Source organism: Micromys minutus (assembly GCF_963924665.1).
Source record: "Micromys minutus genome assembly, chromosome: 1".
Lineage (NCBI taxonomy): Eukaryota > Metazoa > Chordata > Mammalia > Rodentia > Muridae > Micromys > Micromys minutus.
The window spans coordinates 228,442,601-228,466,659 of NC_137969.1; the positions used below are offsets into that span (position 1 = coordinate 228,442,601).

At 43.6% G+C, this 24,059-nt stretch overlaps 1 protein-coding gene across 2 annotated transcripts in view; it reads right to left on the reverse strand.

Annotated features, from left to right (window-relative positions):
- Window positions 1-19: 19 nt before the first annotated feature.
- The window catches only part of ENTPD5 (ectonucleoside triphosphate diphosphohydrolase 5 (inactive)), a 30,130-nt gene continuing 6,090 nt past the window's right edge, over window positions 20-24,059 (reverse strand). Inside the window, exons 3-16 of one of the 2 annotated variants that reach the window (XM_080915862.1) lie at window positions 20,197-20,269; window positions 18,590-18,869; window positions 16,776-16,855; window positions 14,661-14,804; window positions 12,610-12,685; window positions 12,362-12,397; window positions 11,554-11,642; window positions 11,213-11,292; window positions 10,571-10,632; window positions 9,653-9,754; window positions 8,075-8,215; window positions 6,277-6,333; window positions 5,203-5,318; window positions 20-3,467 (exon numbers count right to left, since the gene is read on the reverse strand). In XM_080915862.1, the coding sequence (XP_080771988.1) occupies window positions 3,381-3,467; window positions 5,203-5,318; window positions 6,277-6,333; window positions 8,075-8,215; window positions 9,653-9,754; window positions 10,571-10,632; window positions 11,213-11,292; window positions 11,554-11,642; window positions 12,362-12,397; window positions 12,610-12,685; window positions 14,661-14,804; window positions 16,776-16,855; window positions 18,590-18,803 (1,284 nt within the window). In that variant the 5' untranslated portion in view covers window positions 18,804-18,869; window positions 20,197-20,269 and the 3' untranslated portion in view covers window positions 20-3,380. Of the gene's footprint in view, window positions 3,468-5,202; window positions 5,319-6,276; window positions 6,334-8,074; window positions 8,216-9,652; window positions 9,755-10,570; window positions 10,633-11,212; window positions 11,293-11,553; window positions 11,643-12,361; window positions 12,398-12,609; window positions 12,686-14,660; window positions 14,805-16,775; window positions 16,856-18,589; window positions 18,914-20,196; window positions 20,270-24,059 lie in introns of both variants that reach the window. The other variant, XM_080915861.1, reaches the window with a different exon arrangement.

The following is a 24,059-nucleotide window of genomic DNA, read 5'->3' on the forward strand; positions in this document are numbered from 1 at the left end:
CTTGTGTCTCTTTTCCTTTTCTGAGTAACAGGCCTGTGGAGCCAAAATAGTGATACCTAAGGAAAAACCCAAAGGGAAACTATTTAATTGAAAGGAGCTTTTTATTACTACACAAAGGAGTCACTGAGATACTCTCCCCCATTTCACTTGGTACAACCTTTCTAAATAAAGTACTTTAATGCTGGTCATAAATTTATATAATTATCTTGACAGTAAGAATTAGAAATACTTGATACATTTTTGTTGGACTGTTGTTTTAAAATTAACACTGGCATGCCAATTTAATATAAATTGCTTTGACAAAAGCAACTGGGGCTTAAGGGGGACACAGAGATAAATGACAGCCAGATCTTATTAATACTGCTATTTCTCCTTCCTCATCAGAGCTCCGCAGTTCAGTTTTATTTGCAGCTCCTCTGCGATACCATTCTCTGTCCTGTAATAACAATACATAATCTCATTGCACACACAGCTGCAGAGGCCTCAGGAACCAGTCAGAGGGAGCTGAGCAGCTGTGTGGTTGGAGTGGCTAACACAGAGTGGTTCATTACTTGGAATTCTGAAGGACGTATTGCAAAGTACCAGAGAATCCTCCAGAAGAGACCTTGAGCTGTGTTAGAGAAGAACACTACAGTCATGCCCAGCAGTTGATTTTGAAGAGGTGAAGTAAGAAAGCCTCCTTTTCAAAGAAGCTAAACTGTTTTGGAGTAGCTTTGAAGGGATGAGACAGCTGTTGCTACAGAGCAGCTTTCTAAGCAAAGTGGAGAACTTAGTGCGAAGTAATGATGTCAGTAAACCCAAAACATGTTCCCAGAATAAAAAATGGCAGCTGCTGGAAAAATGATAGCCAGAGACTCTCAGGACAAGCCATCCTAAGAATACTGACTTTGATGTATTAAAATAAAAAAGAGTTAAAAATGAGAATTTTAAGGCACACTTTGCAAGGACTTCTGTGACTCAGATGTTCTTCACAGTAGTGGCAACACAGCATCCACCATGTACCAGATCACATCCCAAGTATTTAAAATATATTAACGTTTTCACAGTGATGAAACTTCAGAACACATAGAAGCCCTTAGTAAAAAAGGCTCATGTCCTGGGTGGTGGTGGTGCACATCTTTCATCCTAATACTAGAGGCAGAGGCAGATCTAAGTTCAAGGCCAGCCACAGTTAAACAGAGAGAAATCATGTCTCCAAAAAACAAAAACAAACCTTGAAGCTTAACAGGATATATGCAGATAAAATTCTGAGGTAAAAATCCATGTGTTTAAGAGTTTTGGCAGTATCCAAGGTAACCATAGGTATCTGTGGAACAATACACACTTTATAGCCAGGGTCTTTGTGTCCAATGTGTCGGAGACCAGCTCTGTAGAGAGCTGGAGTTGTCTGCTTTGTCTTTAGTGCTGGGGACTGAATCTACAGCCTGACACGGCAAACAGCTTTGTCACTGACTGCTATCACCTAACTTCTCTTTTTAAATTTGTGTGTTGCACTGAGTTGCCCACATTACTCAACTGGTTACACAGCAAGCCTATAACTTGTAATCCTCCTGCTTCAGCTCTAAGGTAGCTAGAATTATAGGCCTGTGCCATAAGGCCTGGTATAAAGACATCTTTAATGAGCATAGCTTACTCTTAGGGAAACAGCTTGGTTTCTCTCAACTGTGATAGCATTTAGTGGATTATGACTGATCTAATACATTTTTCTTTTTTTATATTATTAACTCAATTAAAAAACAAGGTCCCCAGGGATGACCATGGGCCCAAGCATAGTCACATCCTTTGTGAAGAGCAGAAGGAAAAGGAGGTGACTGAAAATTATGTTAGGGGAGATGAAAACTTACTGGAGAGAGAAGAGGGAGGGTAAAGTGTGTGACGAGAGCCCAGAGACAGCAGATCCTGAGGCCAGTGATACCAGAAACGACATGGTGACAGAAGTTTTAAATCTTTAAGGTAACGACTTTAAAGGGCTAAATAATGCAGTAGAGGGCGCACTCCTACCTACCATGCATGACCACCTGTGTTCAACCACAACACAGAAAATTTGAGAGAGAAAACATGGTTTTCTAATGCTACTCATTGTCCCAAGCTGTTCCAACATGGACCAAAACAATCAAATCAAATTTGGGTATCATTGGGAAGGGGGTCGGCAATCCTGAGCTAGACAATAAATTCTGAAAATAGCTAAATTCAGCAAGGGCCTAGGCACTACTTAAAAGCATAGTGCTAGCACATTGTGCTTAACATTCAAGAAGTCCTGGGTTCACTCCCCAGCACTTTTCACACCTCAATCCCCCCAAAGGACAGCTGAAAGCATTTATAATCTTTAGACGAAAATAGCACTGACAGTAACTTCTAACTGCAGAGCAAAAACGGGCACAGTTGTACTTCACAGAAATACAAAGGTACAAAGTTTAGGACTGTGTTTGATCCTATAAACACACTGGCTTGGGAGGCAGTGCTGGCAATTCAGTTCTCTAGGGCTGAATGTTCAAGTCCAGAGTGGCAACAGCTATCCCTTGAGACCAGATGGTCTCCTTGCCTATAGCTCTAATCTATGCATTAAGAGCTACTCTCTACATCCTGCCAAGACTGACGTGACGAGCGTAATAGTTCACACCTGTAATCCCAGAGTTCAGGAGGCTGAGGCAGGAGAATTTATAATTCAAGGCAACCTGGGTTACATCTGAGTTCCAGGCCAGCCTGAACAACAGAACAAGCCCCTTATCTAAAAATAAAACACTTAGGACAACTCTAAGCTCCGACTTGGTTGGTTGATCTACTGTGCCACAGGATCACACAAATTCTAATATAGTCTCTTTCCCCCTTCTCTGAATTATAGATGGAAAGCAAAACCAGGTATTCTCCCCCCTCCCCCCAGATTTTTAGGGTAGAAAGTATAAGGGTAGGAGGAAAAAAAAAATTGCCAGTATTGATGAGTTACGGGATTTCAGTAAATCTGCTTAATTTAGCTTATAAGCAAAAATGAAACCATTCAAAACAACAAGGCATCCAAGGGTTGAAATGAGACTGTTCTTTGGTTCCCAGGGACCTGTCTCTGAACTCTAACGTGGAGTTCCAAACCTTTTTTTTTTCTTTGCAGGACTCAGTAATATACAAAGAATCTCAAAAGATTTATACTCTGGTGCCAGCCATGCACCCGCCAAGTAGTTAGGATCCATTCACATTAGATGTGCAAAATTAGCTAAGCCCAAATCGTTAGGCTCAAGGGCAAGACTCATCTATAAACCCCTCCTGATAAAGCCAGTTAACAGGTTCCGGTCCAGGCTTTTCCCAGAGAAGGTCAGAAAATGTCTGAGTTCACTCCTTCCTGTGAAAAAATTGTTCAGAAATGCAGGCCTCAGAGGAAGTCCTTAGCCTCAGCTGGTGATGCCCAGAGACTGGAGCAGGTGAAAGGTGGCCCCCAAGGCCCAACCAGTCTCTATGTTGTTCACTTTCTTTGTGAGCTGTTGAAGAAGAAAAAAAAATCTTGACATTTTCATGCAGTTTTCAACAAAAGCAGATATGGTCTTTGGACAGCTGCTACCTATACAGAGCACTGGTGTGCTGAGTCCTGTCCACCCCACACCCAGCATGCTCAGGAGTGGCGCTGTCCAGATATCTGGAGAGAGCATTCTGTCAGCTTAAGGGCTTATGGATGCTCCTTAAACTCAACAAAGAGTACATCTTCTAACTCACCAACTTCTGATAAGGCAAATCATAACAATGCTCATGGAGGTAGTAGGAGTGGAATTGGCAGGAGCTGGGGTGTGTTTAGGGTAGGGAAGCATGTGCTCAGCTTTCTGAATCTATATAAGCAACTATCCCTTGAGCACTAAAAACCAACTAGGGCATTCTGCACCTGACTGCCTGGATAGTTCGGGACCTTTATTGCTTGGGACAAAAGTTTAGAAATGATCCCTCAATTACAGAAAAGGCGGTTAGATTACTGTCCATGAAACTGTTTTCTTCAGACTCCTTCCTATCACTTCCCGTAGATTTTAGTACACACAGGCTCTGCTTCCTCCGTGATAAGCTATTTGTTGTGAAATAAGTCTTTAAGAAGATTTCCCGTTTTTCTATTTTTTAAACATACGAGTAGATATAAGTGTCTGCCTGTGAGTGTGTGTCCACTGAGTGCAGGTGCCTGTGCAGGCCAGAGGTGTTGGATCTCTGGAGCTAGAGTTAGTTATAGGTAGTTGTGAGCCATCTGACACAGAGGCTAGGAACTGAGCACAGTCCTCTGGAAGAACAGCAAGTATTCTTAACTGTGGAGCCACCTCTCCAGCCCTTAACACATATAATTAAAAACAGGTGTTTATATTTTTATGTGTATCAGTGTTCTCACCACAGGTCTGTATGTGCACCATGTGTGTGCCTAGTGCCGACAGTGATCAGATGGCAGGGTCACATGCCCTGAAACTGGACTTACTGGTAGCTGTGAGCCACCATGTGGATGCTAGGAACCAAACAGGGGCCCTATGCAAAAGCAGCAACTGCTCTTAACCACTAAGCCATCTCTCTAGCCCCAAAAAATATTTCTAATGAATTCCATACCATTTATGTACTTCTATACCACTACTGAATGATTACAAATTATATTCACAAGACGGTTGGAGTCTAATCCTTGTTCTCAAGTAGCACGAAGCCTATTAGAAGAGATTAAATTAACTATCCATCAGACTGAGAACAAATCGGATACAGTACATATGTCTGAGACAAATACAGTCAGCACTCAGTGTTGGCACTATTGTGCAAAATGGAATATGCGAGTGTTGGCAGGTGTACCTGCCGCAGGGGCTCTCTGAATATAAATCTGTGTGATGGCCCAGCTACTTGTTCAAACTTAAATTCTTATAAGCACATATCAGTGGCAGATGAGGGAGTACCAACCCAGGATGAGAAGAAACCTGGGGTAGGAGGCATGGCTCTCCTGCCTTTCCTGTATTGTATTTTGGGTGTTTATTTCTCCTGTCTCTCTGCTTCCTACTGGGTTCTAAACTGACTTCATAGACTATGGGACTTGAACATCTTCACTGGGCTCCAGGTCTTTCTGTCCTGTGTCTTGTATGGTATCATGACTGTACTGTACTCAGAGACTAATGTCTGTTGTACCTAGCAGGGTGCCTAGGCTACAGCCCAAACATCTGCTGCTCCAATTACCAAACAAATTTTTCCCAACCGCAGTGCTCAGCCTCTTACCTGTAAGAGGGTGTTGTCGGCAAAGCCAAAGCCATCTTTCAATAAGGCTGTGATGTACGTGAGGTCCATGCAGAGGAAGGGGCTGCCTGAGGAGAAGCTCCCCAAGTTGTCACATACTAAAGTGAGAGAAGACAGCACTCAACCTTCAAGCTAAGAGATGGGGGCTTCTCTAGATAGAGATGGGACTCAAGTAAGCAAAGATGTCTCTAGGTGTTACCCAGGCTTCCTGGAGACCAGATGGTGTACCACCTTCTTTAGAATCTGCACATTTCCAGCGTGAATCATCTATTTGTATTTGCAGGCATCTTAGCATCTGTCAGTTATGGTGGTAGAGGAGCAGGGAAAGGCCCTGCTGGGAACCAGGCCAGCACCCAAGCAGTCTCAGTGCCCTACTTTTCCAATCTCTAGGGCTTACTGTGGTCACTTAGTACCACAAGTGAAGTGAAGCCCAAAGAACAGAGAAATGTCCTTTGCCCTCTTGTGGCCATGGAAGTGACCGCTCGTGTTTTAGAATAACTCTCTCAAGGACGCCCATGTGGCTATCTCCCATGCAGTCTGCTGCTCACTGTTTTACTACTGCTCAAACCCTATTTCACTCTAAAGGGAAACAGAGAGAGCGTGCCAGGCTGAGTACAGCCAAGTCTGGGGTTACAGTGACTGCCTGGCATCCATGAGACTGGACTCCATCCCTACCACCACATCAGTCAGTCACAGTAACGCATGCCTGTCATCTTAGCACTGAGAGGTGGATCAGAACTCAAGGTTATCCTCAGCTACACTACAAATATGAGGCTGTCCTGGGCTACGTAACACCTTATCTCGATAAAACAAAAACAATAAAAAGCCCCATAACAAATAATAGCAATGTGTTGATAATAATAGGAAGATGTAGAAATGTAGGAAGTTTGTTTGACCCATTTCCCTAAAGTGCCCCACCCCCACCCCGTGTTCTTACCTGACAGCACCCAATGCATCTTCCAGCAGACTGGAAGGCTCAGAAGGGAGCCAGTCAGGAGAGGCTCTACACTCACAGCCACACCTCATACCCAACCTCAAGAATTTCCTGACACTTACCTTCCCTGGCTTTTCTTTCAAAATCTTCAACTTTTAAAACACCCCCCTTTTCATAATCTAAAATGAAACAGAACAACAGATAGTATCAAAAGCTGCAAGGGGACAAGGACATTTGTCCCAGGGACACATAGTAATACAAACTAGAAATGTGCAGTGTTTCCAACACAGAGACTCCTGACCTCTACAACACAAACCCATGCTGCTTTGATTCATTTACAATTAATGCATGCCATCCATTTTGTATTAATATTTAACCACAGTAAAAATGTGGGTCCATTAAAATGTATAGCAAAGGGACTGGAGATTGCTCAGTGGCTAAGAGCACTTACAGTAGGCAGCTAGTGGTGGTGCACACCTCTAATCCCAGCACTCAGAAGGCAGAGGCAGGTAGCTCTCTGAGGTTGAGACCATCCTAGTCTACAGAGTGAGTTCTAGGCAAGCCAGGGCTACACAGAGAAACCAAAAAAAGGGGGGGAGAGACAAAAGAGCACTTTCTACTCTTGCTGAGGGCTCAGGCTTGGATCCAGAACCCACATTAGGTGGCTCACATCCACCTGTAACTCTATGGACCTCTGCAGACACCTGCACATACATGGTACATAATGCATGCAGGCATATACACATACATTAAAAATAAACAGGACAGCAAATCATCTCTCGTGTCTTGTGTGTACTCTTACATATAAACAAAAGCTTTTGTGATAAGGAAAAAAAAGTTCTAAAAGAATAGGAAATTGGGGTGATGTTAGTATCTTGAATGTTGTGAGGTTTCACAGGTACATGCATGGCAAGGTTTGGCAAACTGTATGAAAACAACACATGCATTTACTGTACATAACTTGCTATGGTTTGGATAGAAGGTATCTCCTAAGGCTTGGTCTCCAGACAGTGAAGTCCCCAGCCACCGAGAAGTGACTGGACTGTGGGGGATCTGCCTTCGGAGAATTAAGCTACAAATTTGGTCATAACTTGAGAGTGTAACGAGAGGGAGTGGGAAACCTTTAGACCTGGGGCTTAGGTGTGGAGCAGCCCAGTAGGAATGTGTTGTTGAGGGCTCCATCTTGTTCTAGGGCCCATCCTCTTCCTCTCCTTGTGTCCTGTCTGCCACGAGGTAAGCAACTTTGCTCCTCCAAGCCCTTCCACTTTAATTTTTTGCCTCACTGTGGCAGAAACAAGGAAGTCGCTGACCTTGACTGAAACCTCTGAAACTGTGATCCAGAAGAAATCCTCAATACTTAATCCAGATTACAAAAGAGCTAACACAGTTACAACTCAATGAAGATAGAAAGTAGGCTAGGTCTGGTAGTGCAGGCCTGAGATCCTAGCTACTCAGGAGGCTGAGGCAGGGGGATCACAAGTACAAGGCAGAGTCAGGCTACATAGTCTCAAAGCCATCTTGGGCAACTCTGAACTGTCTCATGTGCAGAGACTCTGGATTCAATCCCAGTACTGAAAAAAAATGCAAAAAGACTTCATAAAAGTCAGGCATGGGGCACATTAGTTATAACCCTATAACTCACAAGTCTGGGGCAGAAGGACGGCTATAAATTGGGGCCAACCTGGGCTACCTATGTCAGTGGTGGACACAGTAAAAACCTACCTCCAACAGACTTTACATACAGTTGGGTCATTTTCTACCTCCCAAAGACCCCAGTATGCTCATTCCCCTTGTTCTAGTGGCAGGCACGATGCGACTGGTAAAGAGCTGGAAGTCACTCCCACCAGCACAGCCTTCAGTGCTCTCCCCAGCTTAGTCCTATTCCCTACCTTCACGGCCAGACATTAGGCATGAACTCACCAATCAAGTGTGTCTCGGCGGCTCGATCGTAGTAGTAGGAGAAAGCATAAAAGGAGCTTCCTCGAACCTCTTCTGGCTGGTGAAGTTTTCCTTGAACTACCCTCAGCACTTCTGCATAGCAGGGCTCGAAGCCCATATCCCCTATCAGGGCAAAAGTATGCATCACTTGAGAATAATGGCTTGGCAATAATCGCTCTCTGCAGTGAGCTGATAGAGCCAATGAGAGAGGAGCAAGAAAGCCAAGAGGCTGACTCAGCCCTGGAGCAGCAGTGGTGTGAGTGGCTTAGCTAAGGCTGAGGGGCCTTGATAACCCTCACAGTGAGGGGCAGGGCTCTGAAACAGCAGGAGAATCTGAGGTAGAGCTGGCATAATGCTCAAAGTGACACGTGGAGTGCCATCCTAACTATTCAAGATATGAGTTGTCTACAAATGCCTGTGTTCTCTCCATCATTATACACAGAGAGGAGACCTCAGGAAATTCTACAAGGGCGAGAAGTGAAAGGCCTGGACCTGCACTCTGGGAAGACCAGAGCCAGGTACTGCCAGCTCACCAAGGCTGAAAAACTGAAGAGAAGAAGCAGAGCAGAAACAGCTGTGCCTTCTGTGCAAGTGTGAAGCTGAGGTCTGGAGTTGTCTCAACAACAAAGCACAAATCCTGGGGCTGGACACATGCCTCAATCAAGAGCACTGGCTGCTCATTTAAAAAGTATGTTTGCCTACATGCATGTGTGTGCACCACATATGTATCTGGTGCCTAGGAGTGCAGAATCCCTGGAACTGTTGTTTCAGACAGCTGTGAGCTGCTGTGTGGGTGTTGGTATTAAACCCTGGGCCCCTGAAAGAGCAGCAAGAGTTCTTAACTCTAGCAATCTCTTCAGCCCCCACTTCCTGCTCTTGTAGAGGACCTGGGATCAGTTCCCAGTAATCACATGAAGGTTCACAATTGTCTGTATTGCCAGTCCCATGAGATCCGACTCCTTTCGACGTCCGTGGGTATTAGATACATACAGGCAAAACATATAAAATACATACATATATATGCACACACACATAAAATAAAAACAGCTGTGTAACTTTCCTTAACCTCACTGCTTGTTCATGGAAGCTCCTCCCCTTAACCTTCGTTCACCAAGCCTACCAAGAGCCACAGCTGAAGCTGCAGCCACCGTGCTCCTTCCTGTTATTACAGTTCATGGTCCTTGTGAGCAATGATTCAGAAAACTTACTTGTTTCCTTCTCTGAGATAACAAAATTTCCCCGACCTTAATATCTAAGATGATCCTTCCCTCAATTTTGAGTTTTACTATAAATGAAATTGTTAAACATTCACCGAACCTGAAACAAGGATCCTCCCTGCCACATTAGACAGGTTACAACAGGTTCCTAACACTGCGTGGAACTCAGAACAGTATGCAAAGTAGGAGCTGCCTTGCTTGCTGGCCCTTGGACACAGCAAGGCCTCTAGAATAAGTGCTTTCAACATGGCAAGTCTCCCTTGGGCTCTGGAACCTTCCTATAGGACTTTCCCAGAACATGAACTAGGAAGGTAATTTTAACCAGTGAAAAATCATCATTCACCTTCTTGGTTTCCACCATACTGGTATTTCACACCCCCAAAGACCCACTCTGCTTCCAACCATCTTGGTAAACAGGCACTTCGAAAAGTATGTCCATCAGTCCCTGAAAGACACAATACAAGAAGGCGAGTCTGTGAGGGGGAGGAGACAGAAGCAAGAAGCACATGCAGCTGAAGGGTCAAGGGGACTGGGCCTTATGATCTTGTCAAAGATGGACTCTTCACAGACTTTGTGGTAGTGAACTCTCTAAAGCCAGAGGCAAATTTTCATGCACATGCACATTTGTCAGGGGGTTCATAACTTTTATCACATCCCAAAGAAATAAAAATCCCACAGTAAAGTAAGTTCCTTTCTTTAATGGAGGAAAATCCATCCACCGGTAGTTGAGGGGGTAAAAGAAACACAGTGGAAGATAACTTGGCAAACCGAAGTGCTCTGTGTGCCTCAGCCCAGTGCCAGCACTGTGAGCAAGCACTGTCTGGAGTGCATTAGACACAAACGCCTGTGGAAGGTGACAAACAGGGTACAGAGGGGTCACTGATTTGTCCCCAGTCACACAACTGGGACTGCAGCCAATTCTGCCTGTGCCCAACTGTGAAGACAGAAAAGGAATTGCTCAGTCATTCCACTTGGCAAACAGAAAGACCTTGTTTCCTGACAAAGGCTTGTGGAAGTTCCTACCAGCTACTGTGGAGGTTCTAGCCCAGTAGTGACAGGTTCTTACCCCCATGTCAGTAACCTTCGCTCTAAAGGTAATGAATACATAACACAGCCCCGGCAGCTTTTATGTCTGTTATGCAACACAGATCTCTCAGGTCAACACAGCCCTTTGCTCCATAGGAAGAATGCCAAGCAAGGGAAGAGGGTGAGCTATGTTTGGGCATCACTCTCCGTCTCCCAAACAGACGGACTGACAAACCTTCTGTTTCCAGAGCTCCCAGAGTTGCTAGTCTTGCAGCTTTCAGTCCAAATCCCAAGTAACTGAAAAATACAAGATAGACCAGTTTCAGGCTCTCCTAGATATCTGCAGCCTACAGCAGCCTTTTCCCAATGTGACCTGGTTTCTCAGACTCCCTTTGTTAGGATGGAGGCTTTGCCTACCTCTGTGCTGTATTGGTTCACATGGACAATAAAGGAAGACTTTTGTAGTCTGGGTCAAGGCTATGCAGTAAGAACTGCCCACAGGTATGATACTGAGAATATGACTGCTCCTGGTGGCCCAGCCTGAGAACCATCCCCAGACAAGCTCTTAGTTGCAGACGGGTCCCTGAAGCCCTGACTGAATGAGTTGGTACAGAGCTCTGGCTGAGGTCTGAGCCTTCTCCACATGCAATCACCTAAAGAGAAACTGACTCTTACATCACAGACTGTTGAGGCCAAAACTGGAGATGCCTCCTAGGTTTCTCAGGTTTGGTATGGCTTAGGTTTCAGTAGACAGGGCTTAGGGGATTGGCAGAGACTTTCTGAGGCTGGTAAGATACAGTAACAAATATTAAAATGCTTTGAGACATAAGGAAAAAGTAACATAATGTGAACTATTATTTCCCCTACCCCTCCTCACCTATGTGTATAGAGATTAAAAGTGCTGTTAAACATCTCAAAGGAAGTGAGGTAGCCCCTAGGTGTTTGTTCCAGGGTTTTCTGCAAATCAGAAAAAGCAAAAAGACTATTCAGTGCCTGCAATCATATGAATATTTTAACACCACCTTCCACAACCCTCCCCTAAATCAGACATGGGGAAGATTAAACTCCATGTCTCCCAAGGCCTGAGGAGCCAGAGAGATTTTCTCCAGTCATTTATTGACTCAGTGGCCTAGTCACCACATAGCTGATGTCTCAAAGCAGCATGATACTTTCTCATCTAAGTGTGCTGCTAGCAAGGCTTTAATAAAAACGACTCACCTCAAACTGGGGTAGAAACGTAATCTGTGTGGAGGCACCCCCCAGGTCAAGGGTCCCCACTGTCTTCTGGCCACGGCCATGCAGCTGACCTGTTAATGACAGAAGGGATGAGTACCCAGACCATCCAGGCATTCTCTGCAGGTTCTCTCCTGCTTATTGAATCCCAAAGCTATCTTGTGACGATTCACTGCCCCCTGAGCCCAAAGGTTGCAGGCTAACTCAGAGAGTCTCTGTGCAGCTGAGGCCTTGAATGCAGATTACAGAATTAATTAGCTTGTGTCCCTACATTCTTCTTTTTATTAAAAAAAAAGATTTATTTATTTGTTTGTTTGTTTGTTTCATGTATATGAGTAGTACACTGTAGGTGTCTTCAGACACACTAGAAGAGGTCACCAGATCTCATCACAGATGGTTGTGAACCACCATGTGGTTGCTGGGAATTGAACTCAGGACTTCTAGAAGGGCAGTTGATGCTCTTAACCATTAAGCCATCTCTCCAGCTCCCTCTTCTTTCTTTTAAGAAGAGATTTTGTTCAGTTTTAACTCTGGTTATGGATATGGCTGTGTCTAGACGAGTGTGGTTGCACAGAAGCTAGAGGCCTGGAGCCGGAATAACCAGCAGCTGTGAGCCACCCAGTGTGGGTGCTGGGAACTGAGTGGACTAACTGCTGAGCCATCTCTCTAGCCCCACCCCCTTCTTTTACTGAACGAACGGTATAGGCAAAGAGAAGTGGATTTGTACTCTCCTGGTTTACCTGTTAAAACCAGTTAAAGTTGTCAGAAAAATGTCGAGATCTATTTATTTTACCTGTTAGAAAGTTCACGGTAACCCAAGCTAATATGCCTAAGGAGAGAAAAAGAAAGTTAACATTCCAGATCATTGCCTCTGCTCTTTCTGAACCTCACGTCTCTAGAGTCTCCCTGCACCCTCCCTCCCTGCTTACTTACTTAGCCCCCCTTTCTCTCACACTCCATCTTTATTCCCAGTTTCTTTTACTAAAACTTGCACTGACTTCATCCCTTTCCACAAAAATGTATATTTCATCATCTGCCCACCTTCATAGGACCCATCCATGATGCTAACGCTGTCATCTGGGACCAGGAAAGGTGAATTCTTGAAGATCTCCTCTACCTAGGGAAAAGAGACAAAAATATGGATTCCCTGAGGCAGGAAAACAAATGATCACGCTTGGCTGGGTGCTGAAAGTCTTAGTTCACTTCCCCTGCACCCTGGAAGTCGTTCTAGCTCACTTCCCCTGCGCTCTGTAGACTCTGTTTCAGCTAACAAAACTGGCTCGTCAAGTGACCTGTACACAAGCTTTAAAGAACACAGACAAGCAAACAGAAATAAGCAGATTCTGCTCCAGCCTTCTACTGAATGGAAATTTCTGGTTTCTTTGGGAACTCAGTTGTGACAAGCCCGTGGGACATCATGGGAGTGGTTCCTGATGTCAGGCATTTTCCACATGCTTGGCCCTGCTTATGGTCTTTCACAGACTCTACAGTACATGAAGCACTCTGTATTTGCTTTATTTTCTGTCTTCCTAAAACTAGAGTGTGAGTTCAACGTGGGCACTGGCTGTGTCCTTTCGGTTCCTTGTCTATATCCCCAGTAACTTCACTCGTGCCTAAAACATGGTAAGTGCTCAGGTGGTGAACACATGAATAAATGACTAAGTAAATGAATGAATGAATGAGGATGAAGAACTGGGGTGTGAGGAGTTGGAGAGATGGCTCAGAGATCAAGAGCACTTGTTGCTCTTGCAGATGATCTAGGCTCCATATTCATTACCCCGTTGTGGGTCACAACAATCCATTCCTTTAGTTTCAAGACATCTAACTCCCTCTTCTCGCCTCCACAGGTACCAGGTATGCATGTGGTACACAGAAATGCACACGGATAAAACACTCATAAAATAAGAATAAATAAATCTAAAAAAAAGCTTTTAAATAAGAGTTGGGATCTGAATTCACAAAAACATGTTAGGATGCTTGATGTTGGACAAGGGACTTGAATCCTCTGTGCTGAGAGTCAAAGAAAACCTGTTGACAATAAGACTGTGCTTACAACTCACCTCCAATGGGGACAAGAACATGATTAAGGTGGAGTTTTTCGTTTAGAGGGCAGAATCCCACTTTGCTGTGATTTGTTTTTATTATAATGAGACTCTACCTATAAATGTCCTTTACAATATGAAATCTTGTAACATGTTTATTATATAAGTATGTATAATAAATATAAAACATAAAGTTTGAAAAACTATATTTAATTTTCTTATTTGAAGAGCAATGTTTTTAAAAATATTTCAAACATTTTATCTGAGAGAAAAAACAAAACAGAGACTATAAACTGTAAAATTCCATTTGTGTGAAACATGAGGAGAAACATAAGGAGTTTCCTTTCTCAAGGTCTGTCACTAGGACCTGGGGCTCACTAATTAGGCTATGCTGGTTGGCCACCAAGCTCCGGGAATCCCCGTCTCCGTCTCCCCAGCACTACAATTTTAAGTGTGTGCCACCATGCCTGGTCTTTTCTTGTGTGTGCTGGGGACCAAATCCAGGTGCTCAGGTGAGTGTGACAAGCACCTTACTGACTGAGCTCTCTCCCCAGCCCTGTAAACACACATCCTTCATTGTTCATACGTTTTCTTTGGTAGTTTATTTAAGGATATTTCTATTTTATACCTTTAGAAAATCCAAATGGAGAATATATTGGGGGGCAGGCAAAATGGCTCAGTCAGTAAAGGCATTTGCTGCCAAGCCTGATGATCTGAGTTTGATGCCCAGGATCCACTTGGTGGGAAGAGTGAATGAACTATAAGGTGTCTCCTGATCTCCATGCTGTGCTATGGCACACACAAGTGCACACACACAAACACATGCAAACAAACCAACAAATGAATGAAATAAAAACATCATGGAAGGGAGCACTTTGAACTTTTGGGGAACCCTTTACCTTCAAGGGTGATAATTTAAAATGGAAATGACTAGTTACTATCCCAGTCCCCACAGTGACTGAGCAATGATAAGTCACTGAAAGCAGTTGTCACTCCACAGGGCTCCTTAAAGACAGCATTCATTATCCAAGATCCAGATTCCAAAATCACCTCTAAGAGCAGTGCCTGGGCTTTCTGTTCTGGCAGTAAACGCAGTCCAGCTGTGGCTTTCAGAACCACTGGGGTCCTCTTCCAGTGACTTCTGGGGATGGAGTCTTTGGCCACCTCTAAGAGTTCTTGAACAGTCTCAGCACCCTTCAAAAGAGAGCACAGTCAACCAATGGCAGCCCACTTAACAGGACTGGTCTATTCCTGCAAGAGAGAGGCAGGGAGAAACACAAGTTATCTGGAATGAGTGTTCCAACCTCTCTGCTCCTCAGAAGCAAAACCTAGAGAAATGGGGCATTTCAGAAAAGAAGAGCCCATTTCTTTTTCAGAGCTGTCATTCTGAATGACTTATTTTATGTTTCTGTAAATTATATTTAAGTCAGAAAGTTAGAACTCAAGAGCTGGAGTCACAGAAGTTGCTTGACCTAATGACCTAATGTGGGTCACTCAGCTTTCATGGGGCTTGGTTTTCTAGGGAAGGGGCTGGCAGGTATGTCCTGTATTGCCACTAAACTGCTGCATGAGGCACAGTGCTCACAAAATGCTAGCTGTAGCTGTTATACAATCTCTAGGACATAGTGTGATAGGGTTTTCTTTGTTTCGTTTATATTTAAAGAATACACTGTAGCTGTCTTCAGACACACCAGAAGAGGGCATCAGATCTTATTACAGATGGTTGTGAGCCACCATGTGGTTGCTGGGAATTGAACTCAGGACTTCTAGAAGTGCTTTTAACTGCTCTTAACCTATTTCCCTAGCCTGGTTCTTTATTTTTTTTTTTAAATTCTCACTAATACCAACATGCATGGCACACAGCATATCATTAACCTATGACTATTTAAAACTATTATTTTGGATTGTTTTTGAAGTTGGAGATATAGTTCAATGGTTAAGAGCATTGGTTGCTCTTGTAAGGACCCAGGTTTGATTCCCAGCACCCACATGGCAGCTCACAACTGTCTATAACTCCAGTTCTAGAGGTACCTGATACTCTCTTCTGTCTACCACAGACACTATATGTACATGATGCACAGACAGATACACAGGATAAACATCCATATACATTAAAAACAATGAAAATATTTAAACCCAGTGATCTCCTAAGTGACAACTTATTCTGATAACAAGCTTCCCCTACCTTTTGAGACAAAGTCATTATTTACTCAGAGCTAACCTTCAACTCTTGTCCCTCTTGCTTCGGCCTCCACACTCTTCCCCGTAGCAAGCACCTATAATCATCCTCCCTGAATGTCATATTATCTTCTGCTAACGTAACTGCTTTCAACAGTTCTGTCCTTAGCACATCTGCCATCTCACCTGCTAAACTAAAAACACATCTCAGTCCTTTAAGTTCACGCTGTTCTGTTTGTTCATTTGTTTGAGACAAGGTCTCTCAGATTTCAAACCAAAACAGAGGCAAAGCTGGTCTCTGACTCTTGGTAATAACCTTCTTGCCTCAGCCTCCCAAGTCCTGGGATTACATGTATGAATCACCTCCCCTACCTACTCTGTCAGCTGGCAAGACCAGCAATTCTCTTGGCTCTGGTCCCACTGAGCTGTGGTTACAAGCATTCACACAATGCCATGGCCAGCTTTTTACAAGGGTTCTGGGATCAGAGCCCAGATCCTCACACTTTCATAGCAAGTGCTCTTTCTTACTCAGGTAGGCATCTGTTTAGCCCTGAGAATCCACTTCGTAGTCTTCTACCTACTCCTTGTTGAGTCTGGGGTATACAGCTATGGTTATTCAGAAGACTCACTGCGGAGGAAAAATGCTCTCACGTCCCATTAGTGTTACTACTGAATACCAGAAGATGTCTAATGACAGGGGTATTGTAGACTTATCAAAAGTCAGAACCCTAAACATCAAAATGAACCAGGTCTGATTCTGTTGCCTAACCATAGCTATTCAAGAAGTTGAGGCAGTAGGATCACAATTAGAAGACCTTCTTATGCCACTGAGTGAATTCAAAGCCAGCCATGCCAACTTAGTGAGATGTTATCTGAAATAAAAATGAAAAGGGTTCTTGACAGAGCTCAGCCACAGAGCACTCCCCCTGGGTTTGCTCCTTCGAACACATAAAATAGAAACAAACTCCATCAGATTGTAAGACTCACCTGTTTGGGTTGATCCACAAAAGAAGAAAGTCCCGGCTTCACAGAATCAAAAATTTCACCTTCCAGAAAGGGGAGCTGTCCTATTTGGTCCATGGAAGAAAGACAAACAGACAAGAAAGGAAGGAAGGAAGAAAGGAAGGAAAGAAGGAAGGAAGGAAGAAGAGAGGGAAGGAGGGAGGTAGGAAGGGAGAAGGAGGAGGAGGAAGAAGAGGAAGAGGGGGGATGATGATCAGATGGTAGGCTGCTTCAAATGCTAATCTCAACATCAGTATAAGGTTTAATAGATTAAAACTATCCAGAGCTGTTCCCTGTGAGGTCCTGTGATCTGCGGAGCACTTTGCAGCAGTGTTAGGAAGGAGAACACATGCTGTCATGCAGCCCAAGAGGCCCTGTTACTGTCTCTGTTGGGACTCTAGCTCTTACTGCTTTCCCCCAACTCTGAGTTTTTTAAACTGTTAGTAAAATTTTGAGACAGGGTTTCAATATGTTGCCCAAACTGACTTTGAACTCCCTGTACAACCTAAATTGTAGTCCTCCTGCCTGAGTTCCTTGAGCTCTTCAGATAATTCAGAAAAAGTTAGTCTTCAAGGACCCCTCAGTCCCCTTTTCAAGGATGGCAGTGTAAACACGTAGGGATGATTCTCCCCAAAACCACTGCCAACAGTCTCAATATTCTGGGCCTTTGGGGTATTAACCATTGGAGAAGAAGAAGGACAAATTACAGCTATATTAGGGCCAAAAACTCCCCCTCTTTCCTTTTCGAGATAATGCCTATGGTAGGGCATGTGGGACCTTGTTACCATACAGGCATGAAAATGGAAAGGTTAAATGAGTTCAAACCCCAGGAATCTTGAAATTGAGAATAGCAGGAGTGGAGCCATCCCCTACATGCCTCTACCTGCTCTGGAACACGTAACCATAGCACCCCACTGGGGACCAAGGTCATTGGGTCACATAGTGTAAACACCAGGAGTTCTCCATGCTAATGTGGGATTTAGATACCATTCTGTAGATGAGCTGCCCTTTCTGGGCATTCTTTCCTGCAAAAGGTATTTAATCCCTAGTTCACCCCACGTAAAGTGTATACATTCACACCCACCATCAAATAAACCAGTATGAACAAGCCAGAATCATCTCTTTGTTAAGAAAGATCTTTGTCTTAAAGATCTGGGTCTAAACCTCCCATGGAAGGCCTTCTCCATACTCTCTGCACTCACCCCCAATCAGACGAGGTACCTCTCTGTTCTGGCATCTACCCTTCCCCTCTCTGCACACAGCTTCCCAGAGGGAAGGGCATACCCATGGACCCCTGGTTCTCAGTTCCCTCTCTCTGCACTATATGGACTGCACTCAGGTACCCAGAGAGGAGACCTGAGAACCACAAACTTTGCCCTGCCTTCTCACAGTGGTATATGGCAGCACTTGAGCATCCTCAGGGGAAACGCAGAGCTTGGTATGACATCTTCTATTGTACACTGGTCTCAAATATCCTATGTGGATGAGGGTGACCTTGAACTTCTGATTCTCCTGCTTACACTTCCCAAGTGCTTCCATGCCCAGTTTATGTGGTGTTGTGGATCAAATCCAGGGCTCTGTGAATGTTAGGCAATGTTCCACCAACTGAGCTAAGCCCCAGTCTGTCCCACATAAGTCTCTCTTTAATTCCACACTAAACTAAAACCATGTGTTCAGTTACATCTCTAACTACATCCATCAGCTGGAAGGGTCTCTAACCCACATGCCAGACTCAGCGTCTGTTTCTGGAAGACGATGCTAAGGTACAGACTCATGCACGCTGCAAAGGGTGTACTTACCTGCTGTTTTCTGCACAAATGTGTAAACATGAATTCGAGTTCCAGTGCTGCCTGCATCAAACATAATTCCATAAAAGGTGCTGGCACTGACATTAATGGGGCACATGGAAGACAAGAAGACACCTTCAAACCAAGTCTGCTGTTCTCTGTAGAAGACAGTGCTGCCAACACAGGCTATGATCAGCATGAAGACGGCCCCCCAGGAAGTGGCCATATTCTTCCCAAGATGTGGACCTGAGGTTCTGTTGCTGAAGCAGTGCTGCTCACACTCCTATGGAGGCTTCAGGGACAAAGACACACAGGTATGTCGACTGGCTTTTTAACCTATATTAAACAAACAAACCTCCAATGAATAAACTCCTTATGGAAATTCTACCCCTCTCCAAGGTGTTCCTTCTCTATTTCTAATAACCAGTACAACAAGCTAAACCAGGGCAACACAGGCTCTTAGGCCCCTCTTCTGAGGAGTATCTGATTCCAAGAGGAAACTGGGATTTAAAGTGTATTTTCCCACACCTTGTTTTGAATTATAGAGTCTTCATGAGACAGGTTCTATGTAGCCCTAGCTGTCCTAGAGTTCACTCTGTAGACCAGTCTGACCACAATCCTACAGAGAACCACTTTCTTCTGCCTCCTAAGGACTGGGATTAATAGTGTGCACCACCACACCTGGCCCAAGCAACTGTATCTTGAAATGTGCCCCCAGAAAAGATGAAAACAGTGATGTGTTAGGTAACCAGCTACTTTGAATTTGTGCACGGTGCAGGTTAGATTACACGTTATCATAAAGAGATCAGACACAGCGGAGTGAGCACAAGTGCTCATTCAGTCAGGAACTCCAGACTGGAACATTCCCTTAGCCTCTGAGCCTCCAGAGCCTCATCTGTAACGTGAGATTACAAGCAAGTATTCTATTTTCTTTCCTATATAGTTTCCTGTTTTAAAATTATTTACTTTATGTATGTGAGTACACTGTAGCTGTCTTCAGACACACCAGAAAAGGGCATCAGATCCCATTACAGATGGTTGTGAGCCACCATGTGGTTGCTGGGAATTGAACTCAGGTCCTCTGGAAGAGCAGTCAGTGTTCTTAACCACTGAACCATCTCTCCAGCCCCATAATCCCACTTTTATTTCTTCATATATTATGTAAAGTCACAACTGCTGGTTACCTCACAAGGTGAGACCAAAGTTATTTCCTAGGCCCTCTATCTTTAGTAGATAACTTTAAGAGAACACTTGGTATATTTGGAGCATATATAATGGTCCATGATAACTCTCCTTTGTTACCATTTAGAATTTGTTTAATTAAAATTCTCCTCTCCCCAGAAATGATACATTACATAGTAAAGCAAATGGAGGTTAATGACACTTGCAGTTTAAAAATGTTTAAAAGAACTAGAGTTATGCTAACATGCTATGATGGCAGTTTGAATTTCTATTCCAACACCAAGGTTCAACTTCCATTCTATGGCCAAGAATGAAAGCTATTATGTAGGGAAAGAAACAATGAGAACTGTTAATCCTTCAGGATCTCAAACAAAGAAAACTCCATCCCTAGCAATCAACCACAGAAAGGGCAGCTGCCTGGCCAGATTTGTACTCACTCCTTAAGGCCCTCCCTCTGGCCGACTCTTCTTTTACTGCAAGTGGGCTGGTCACGTAGGTCAATTCAAAAAGCTAAAAACAGAAATGCTGTTTTAGATTTTCCTGCTTATCTTTTGAGATAAGATTTTTCTTTTGCAGTCTTAGCTGGGCTTAAACTATAAGAGATCAACCTGCCTCTGAGTGTGAATTAACAGCAGGCACCACTATGCCTGGCTGCTTCAGATTTTAACACTTGGTCCCTCTTCTCTTTGAAAGGCCCAGGCACCAGCTTTCTCAATCTGTCACTCAATTCCTTTAGGTGTCACTCAGATTTTCTAGATCACTGTAGCTTCCATAAACCAATCCAGCGAAAATTTCATTAAATAAATGTTTGTTTTCTTCCAGACAAGATTAAAAGGGGGTAACACATGCAGTATCTGTGTCAGTGGAATGAAAAACTGCAGAGTCATACTTGTGTAAGTAGAAGATCAAGTAAAGGGTTTACAAGAAAGCAAGTGGACACACAGATACTCTTTGCCCTCAGATCCTGCCTTACACACCATTCACAATCTCCCGTTGCTTTAAGTTTGATAATTTTGAAAATGGCATTAGAAGGCTTGTGATGGATGTGAAATTCAGAGGGCACTGCATTTCCTGTGACCTTCCTGCACAGCTTGCTCAGTCACTTCTTAGCAGCCTTCCCTTGCATGCCATTTTCTCAGTGAAATGTTCCCTGTCCTTTTTAAAAGGCGTAACTTGGCTGGCCACATGCTTGTCCTTTACTTTCCCCACAGTGCTTTTTTCTTTTCAACACACTGGTCTACCTCCATGTCCTTTCTCCACTTCCGTCCCCAAGTGAGCTACTCATCCACAGGGATGTTTGCGTTTTGCCTCTGATATATTTATTGCTAGAACACTGATAATACAGAGCAGGCGCTGGACAAATACTCTGAAGAGATAAAATCCGACCCAACAGCTCAGGCTGTAGATCCATTTAACACAGAGCTTGAATTTTTTCCAAAGAATTAATCCCCCACACCAGATAACATGATTGTATGCTGCCAAGGACAGACTAGTTCCCCAAATGTGTAGATTAGACAAAGGTTACATGTTGTCCAAATGCGTCAATTTTCATATGCTACTCAAAATAACATAGACAGCTGTTTCCCTTTTACAGACTGGGGAGAATAAAACAATATATTTAAATCCACTCTTTCAGAATTGTTCTCTTCAACAATCTCTTGCTTATTCTCTTCTCCAACACAACCCCTTCTATTGCTTTAAATATTTGGTACCAGGTCTTGTATTCCCACCTCCCGTTCCGGTCTTTTCAAAGGTGGTTTGGGTTTGTTTGTATTCTCATAAGGTCTCTACAATCCTCCTGACTGACCTCCTGAGTGTCAACCGCTTGTTTATACTCAGACCAGATACTAGTCCCCGTCCTAGCCTTCTATATACTCAGACCAGATACTAGTTCCCGTCCTAGCCTTCTAGTGTGTCACACTTTGCTTATTCCCCAGTCCTCCATGCCCTCTAGAATACCGAAGACTTCAACACAGAAGGCCCCCAGCTCCCTCAGGTACTCACCAGCTCCTGTCTGCCAGTTTGCTATGAGTGATTGCGTTCACTGTGGATTGCCTTTGCTCTTTGCTCCTTGTTGAGCCCTTCTGAATCAAGCCTTGCTTCCCAAATGAGTCACCCTGTGCTACTTTGTAACTGTGCAGATTTTTGCTAACTCATTCTTCTCTTTATCTTTCATTCCTAACTTCACCTTTTTTCTGCACTGATGCATTTATATTTATAATTGCTAAATTCTAACCAACAGATTTACTGTTTGTTCATTGGGCAGAAGTCCTTCCCACCCCCAACCCCACACAGGGTTTCTCTGTGTAGTTCTGGCTTCCCTGAAGCTTTGCAGACCAAACTGGCCTTGAACTCAGACCTCCTCCTGTTTTTGCTTCCCAAGTGCTGGAATTAAAGGTGTGAGGCAGACCAATGTTCTAGGGCTGGAGAGATGGCTCAGAGGTGAAGAGCACTGCCTGCTCTTCTAGAGGGGCTTGGTAAAACAGGCCTGTGATCTGAGCATATATATGGGAGGCTTCGATATGAGGATTGCAAGTCTGAAATCACCCAGGGATAAGTGTCAGTTCAAAGCCAGCAAGAGCTAAGTAATGAGAGCATGTCTCACAGCAACAAACAAAAATAAGTAAATAAAAAGAAATCCTTGAATTTTGGGGGTTTTTTTGAAGATTTTATTCTTTACTTACATGTATGTGCCCACCTGTATTTGCCATGTGTTTGTGGGTGTCCAAGAAGGTCAAAATAAGGCACTGTATGTGATGAACCTAAAGTTCTAGATGGTCATGAGCCACCACATGGGTACTAGAATCCAAACATAGGCTCTCTACAAGAGCAAAAAGTGCTCTTAACCACTGAGCTATCTCCAGTCCCTGTGGTTGTTTTCATATTAGATAAAGGGTGGAAAAGTTAAAGACAGTTTCTACTCCCGGACTGGACTCTAGAAAGCTGGGCATTGGTTTTCTAACTAAGTGTCTAATATGTCAAGCATCAGGTTAGAGCATAGATCTATAAGGGTCATCAGCTTTATTGAGGAGACATACTGGGAATGATTTCCCAGATTTACTGGGGGGGGGGGGAATGGGCTCACTAATGGCTACAATGTGTTGGGACAAGTTCTCGGGCAGAAATGTGTGCAAGGTGCCAGGAGGGGTAAGAGTTGGTGACTGTTAGAAGGGGAAGGGTGGGAGTAGGAGCTGAATGGGAGGCTTCTCAAAGGATGAAGGGCCAAGGCAGATCCCGAGTCAAAAGAAGGCCTTAACCTGAAGAGGTGACTCATGAAAAAGGTATGCCTAGAAAGTATGGGTGTTCCAGAATAAAGAGGGGAAATGTGAGGAAGTTCTGGAGATACTACCTCAGACTGTTAAAGGAACAGGCATGCTTTTCCTGTATGGTTCCATGGTGACACCCTAAGGTAATTATTAAAGTCTTTCTATTCTCCCCCTAAGCAAATAGCAGTATTGATTAGCTTGGATAAAAGGACAATATTTGCCAACAATAGAATAGGGTAGGAGAAACTAGAGAAGTCGACCTAAAGCTCTGAAAACAGTAACACAGAAAACAGCCTACTGCCAATTCATCTGAAGCCAAAGGTATCTTTAACAAGGTTAAACATTAAGCATAGGGCAAGTTTAAAATGCAACTCAGATAACAGTTTTGAATCATAAACTTACTAGAGGACTACATATGGCCAAGGCCACATGAAGCAAAAGGGAGGCGGACTAATAAGGTAAGTATGGGAGAGTTCAGCAGTAAACAAAGCCTCATCTTGGGTGGAACATAACTAATGCCAAGGGTCAGAGCCTTGGAGGACTTGTTATCTGAAGCATGTGGGTATGGATGACAGCCATAGACAGCCTAGTCACCAGTGAATGCAGCCCAGTGGACTAAGAAAGCATGCAATGAAGTCAGGGAGAGCCCTAAGGTCTCACTAAGATTCCATCTCTGTGGGCTCCTGATCAGCCCGGTCTACCTAGGAAGTTTCAGAGTTACACAAACAAAACCAAAAAGACAATAATAAGAAGAAAATTAGTAAAGATGTAATACTGCCTTTTAAAATCCTTTGAAGTTTTCTATTTTATGTTAATAGTCTCATCATCTTACTTAAGGAAAAGAATCCAATTTTTAAAAACTACATATCAAACAATATTCTACTCAATCTCAAAACTGAGTTAAAATTTCAAATAAAAGTCAGTTACATCTCTGAAAGAGTAAAAAATATGTAAGTCACTAATTCTATTAGTAGATAATTGAACAATCTATTGAAACTAAATACTCAGAGGAAAAATATAAACAGAAAAAGAAC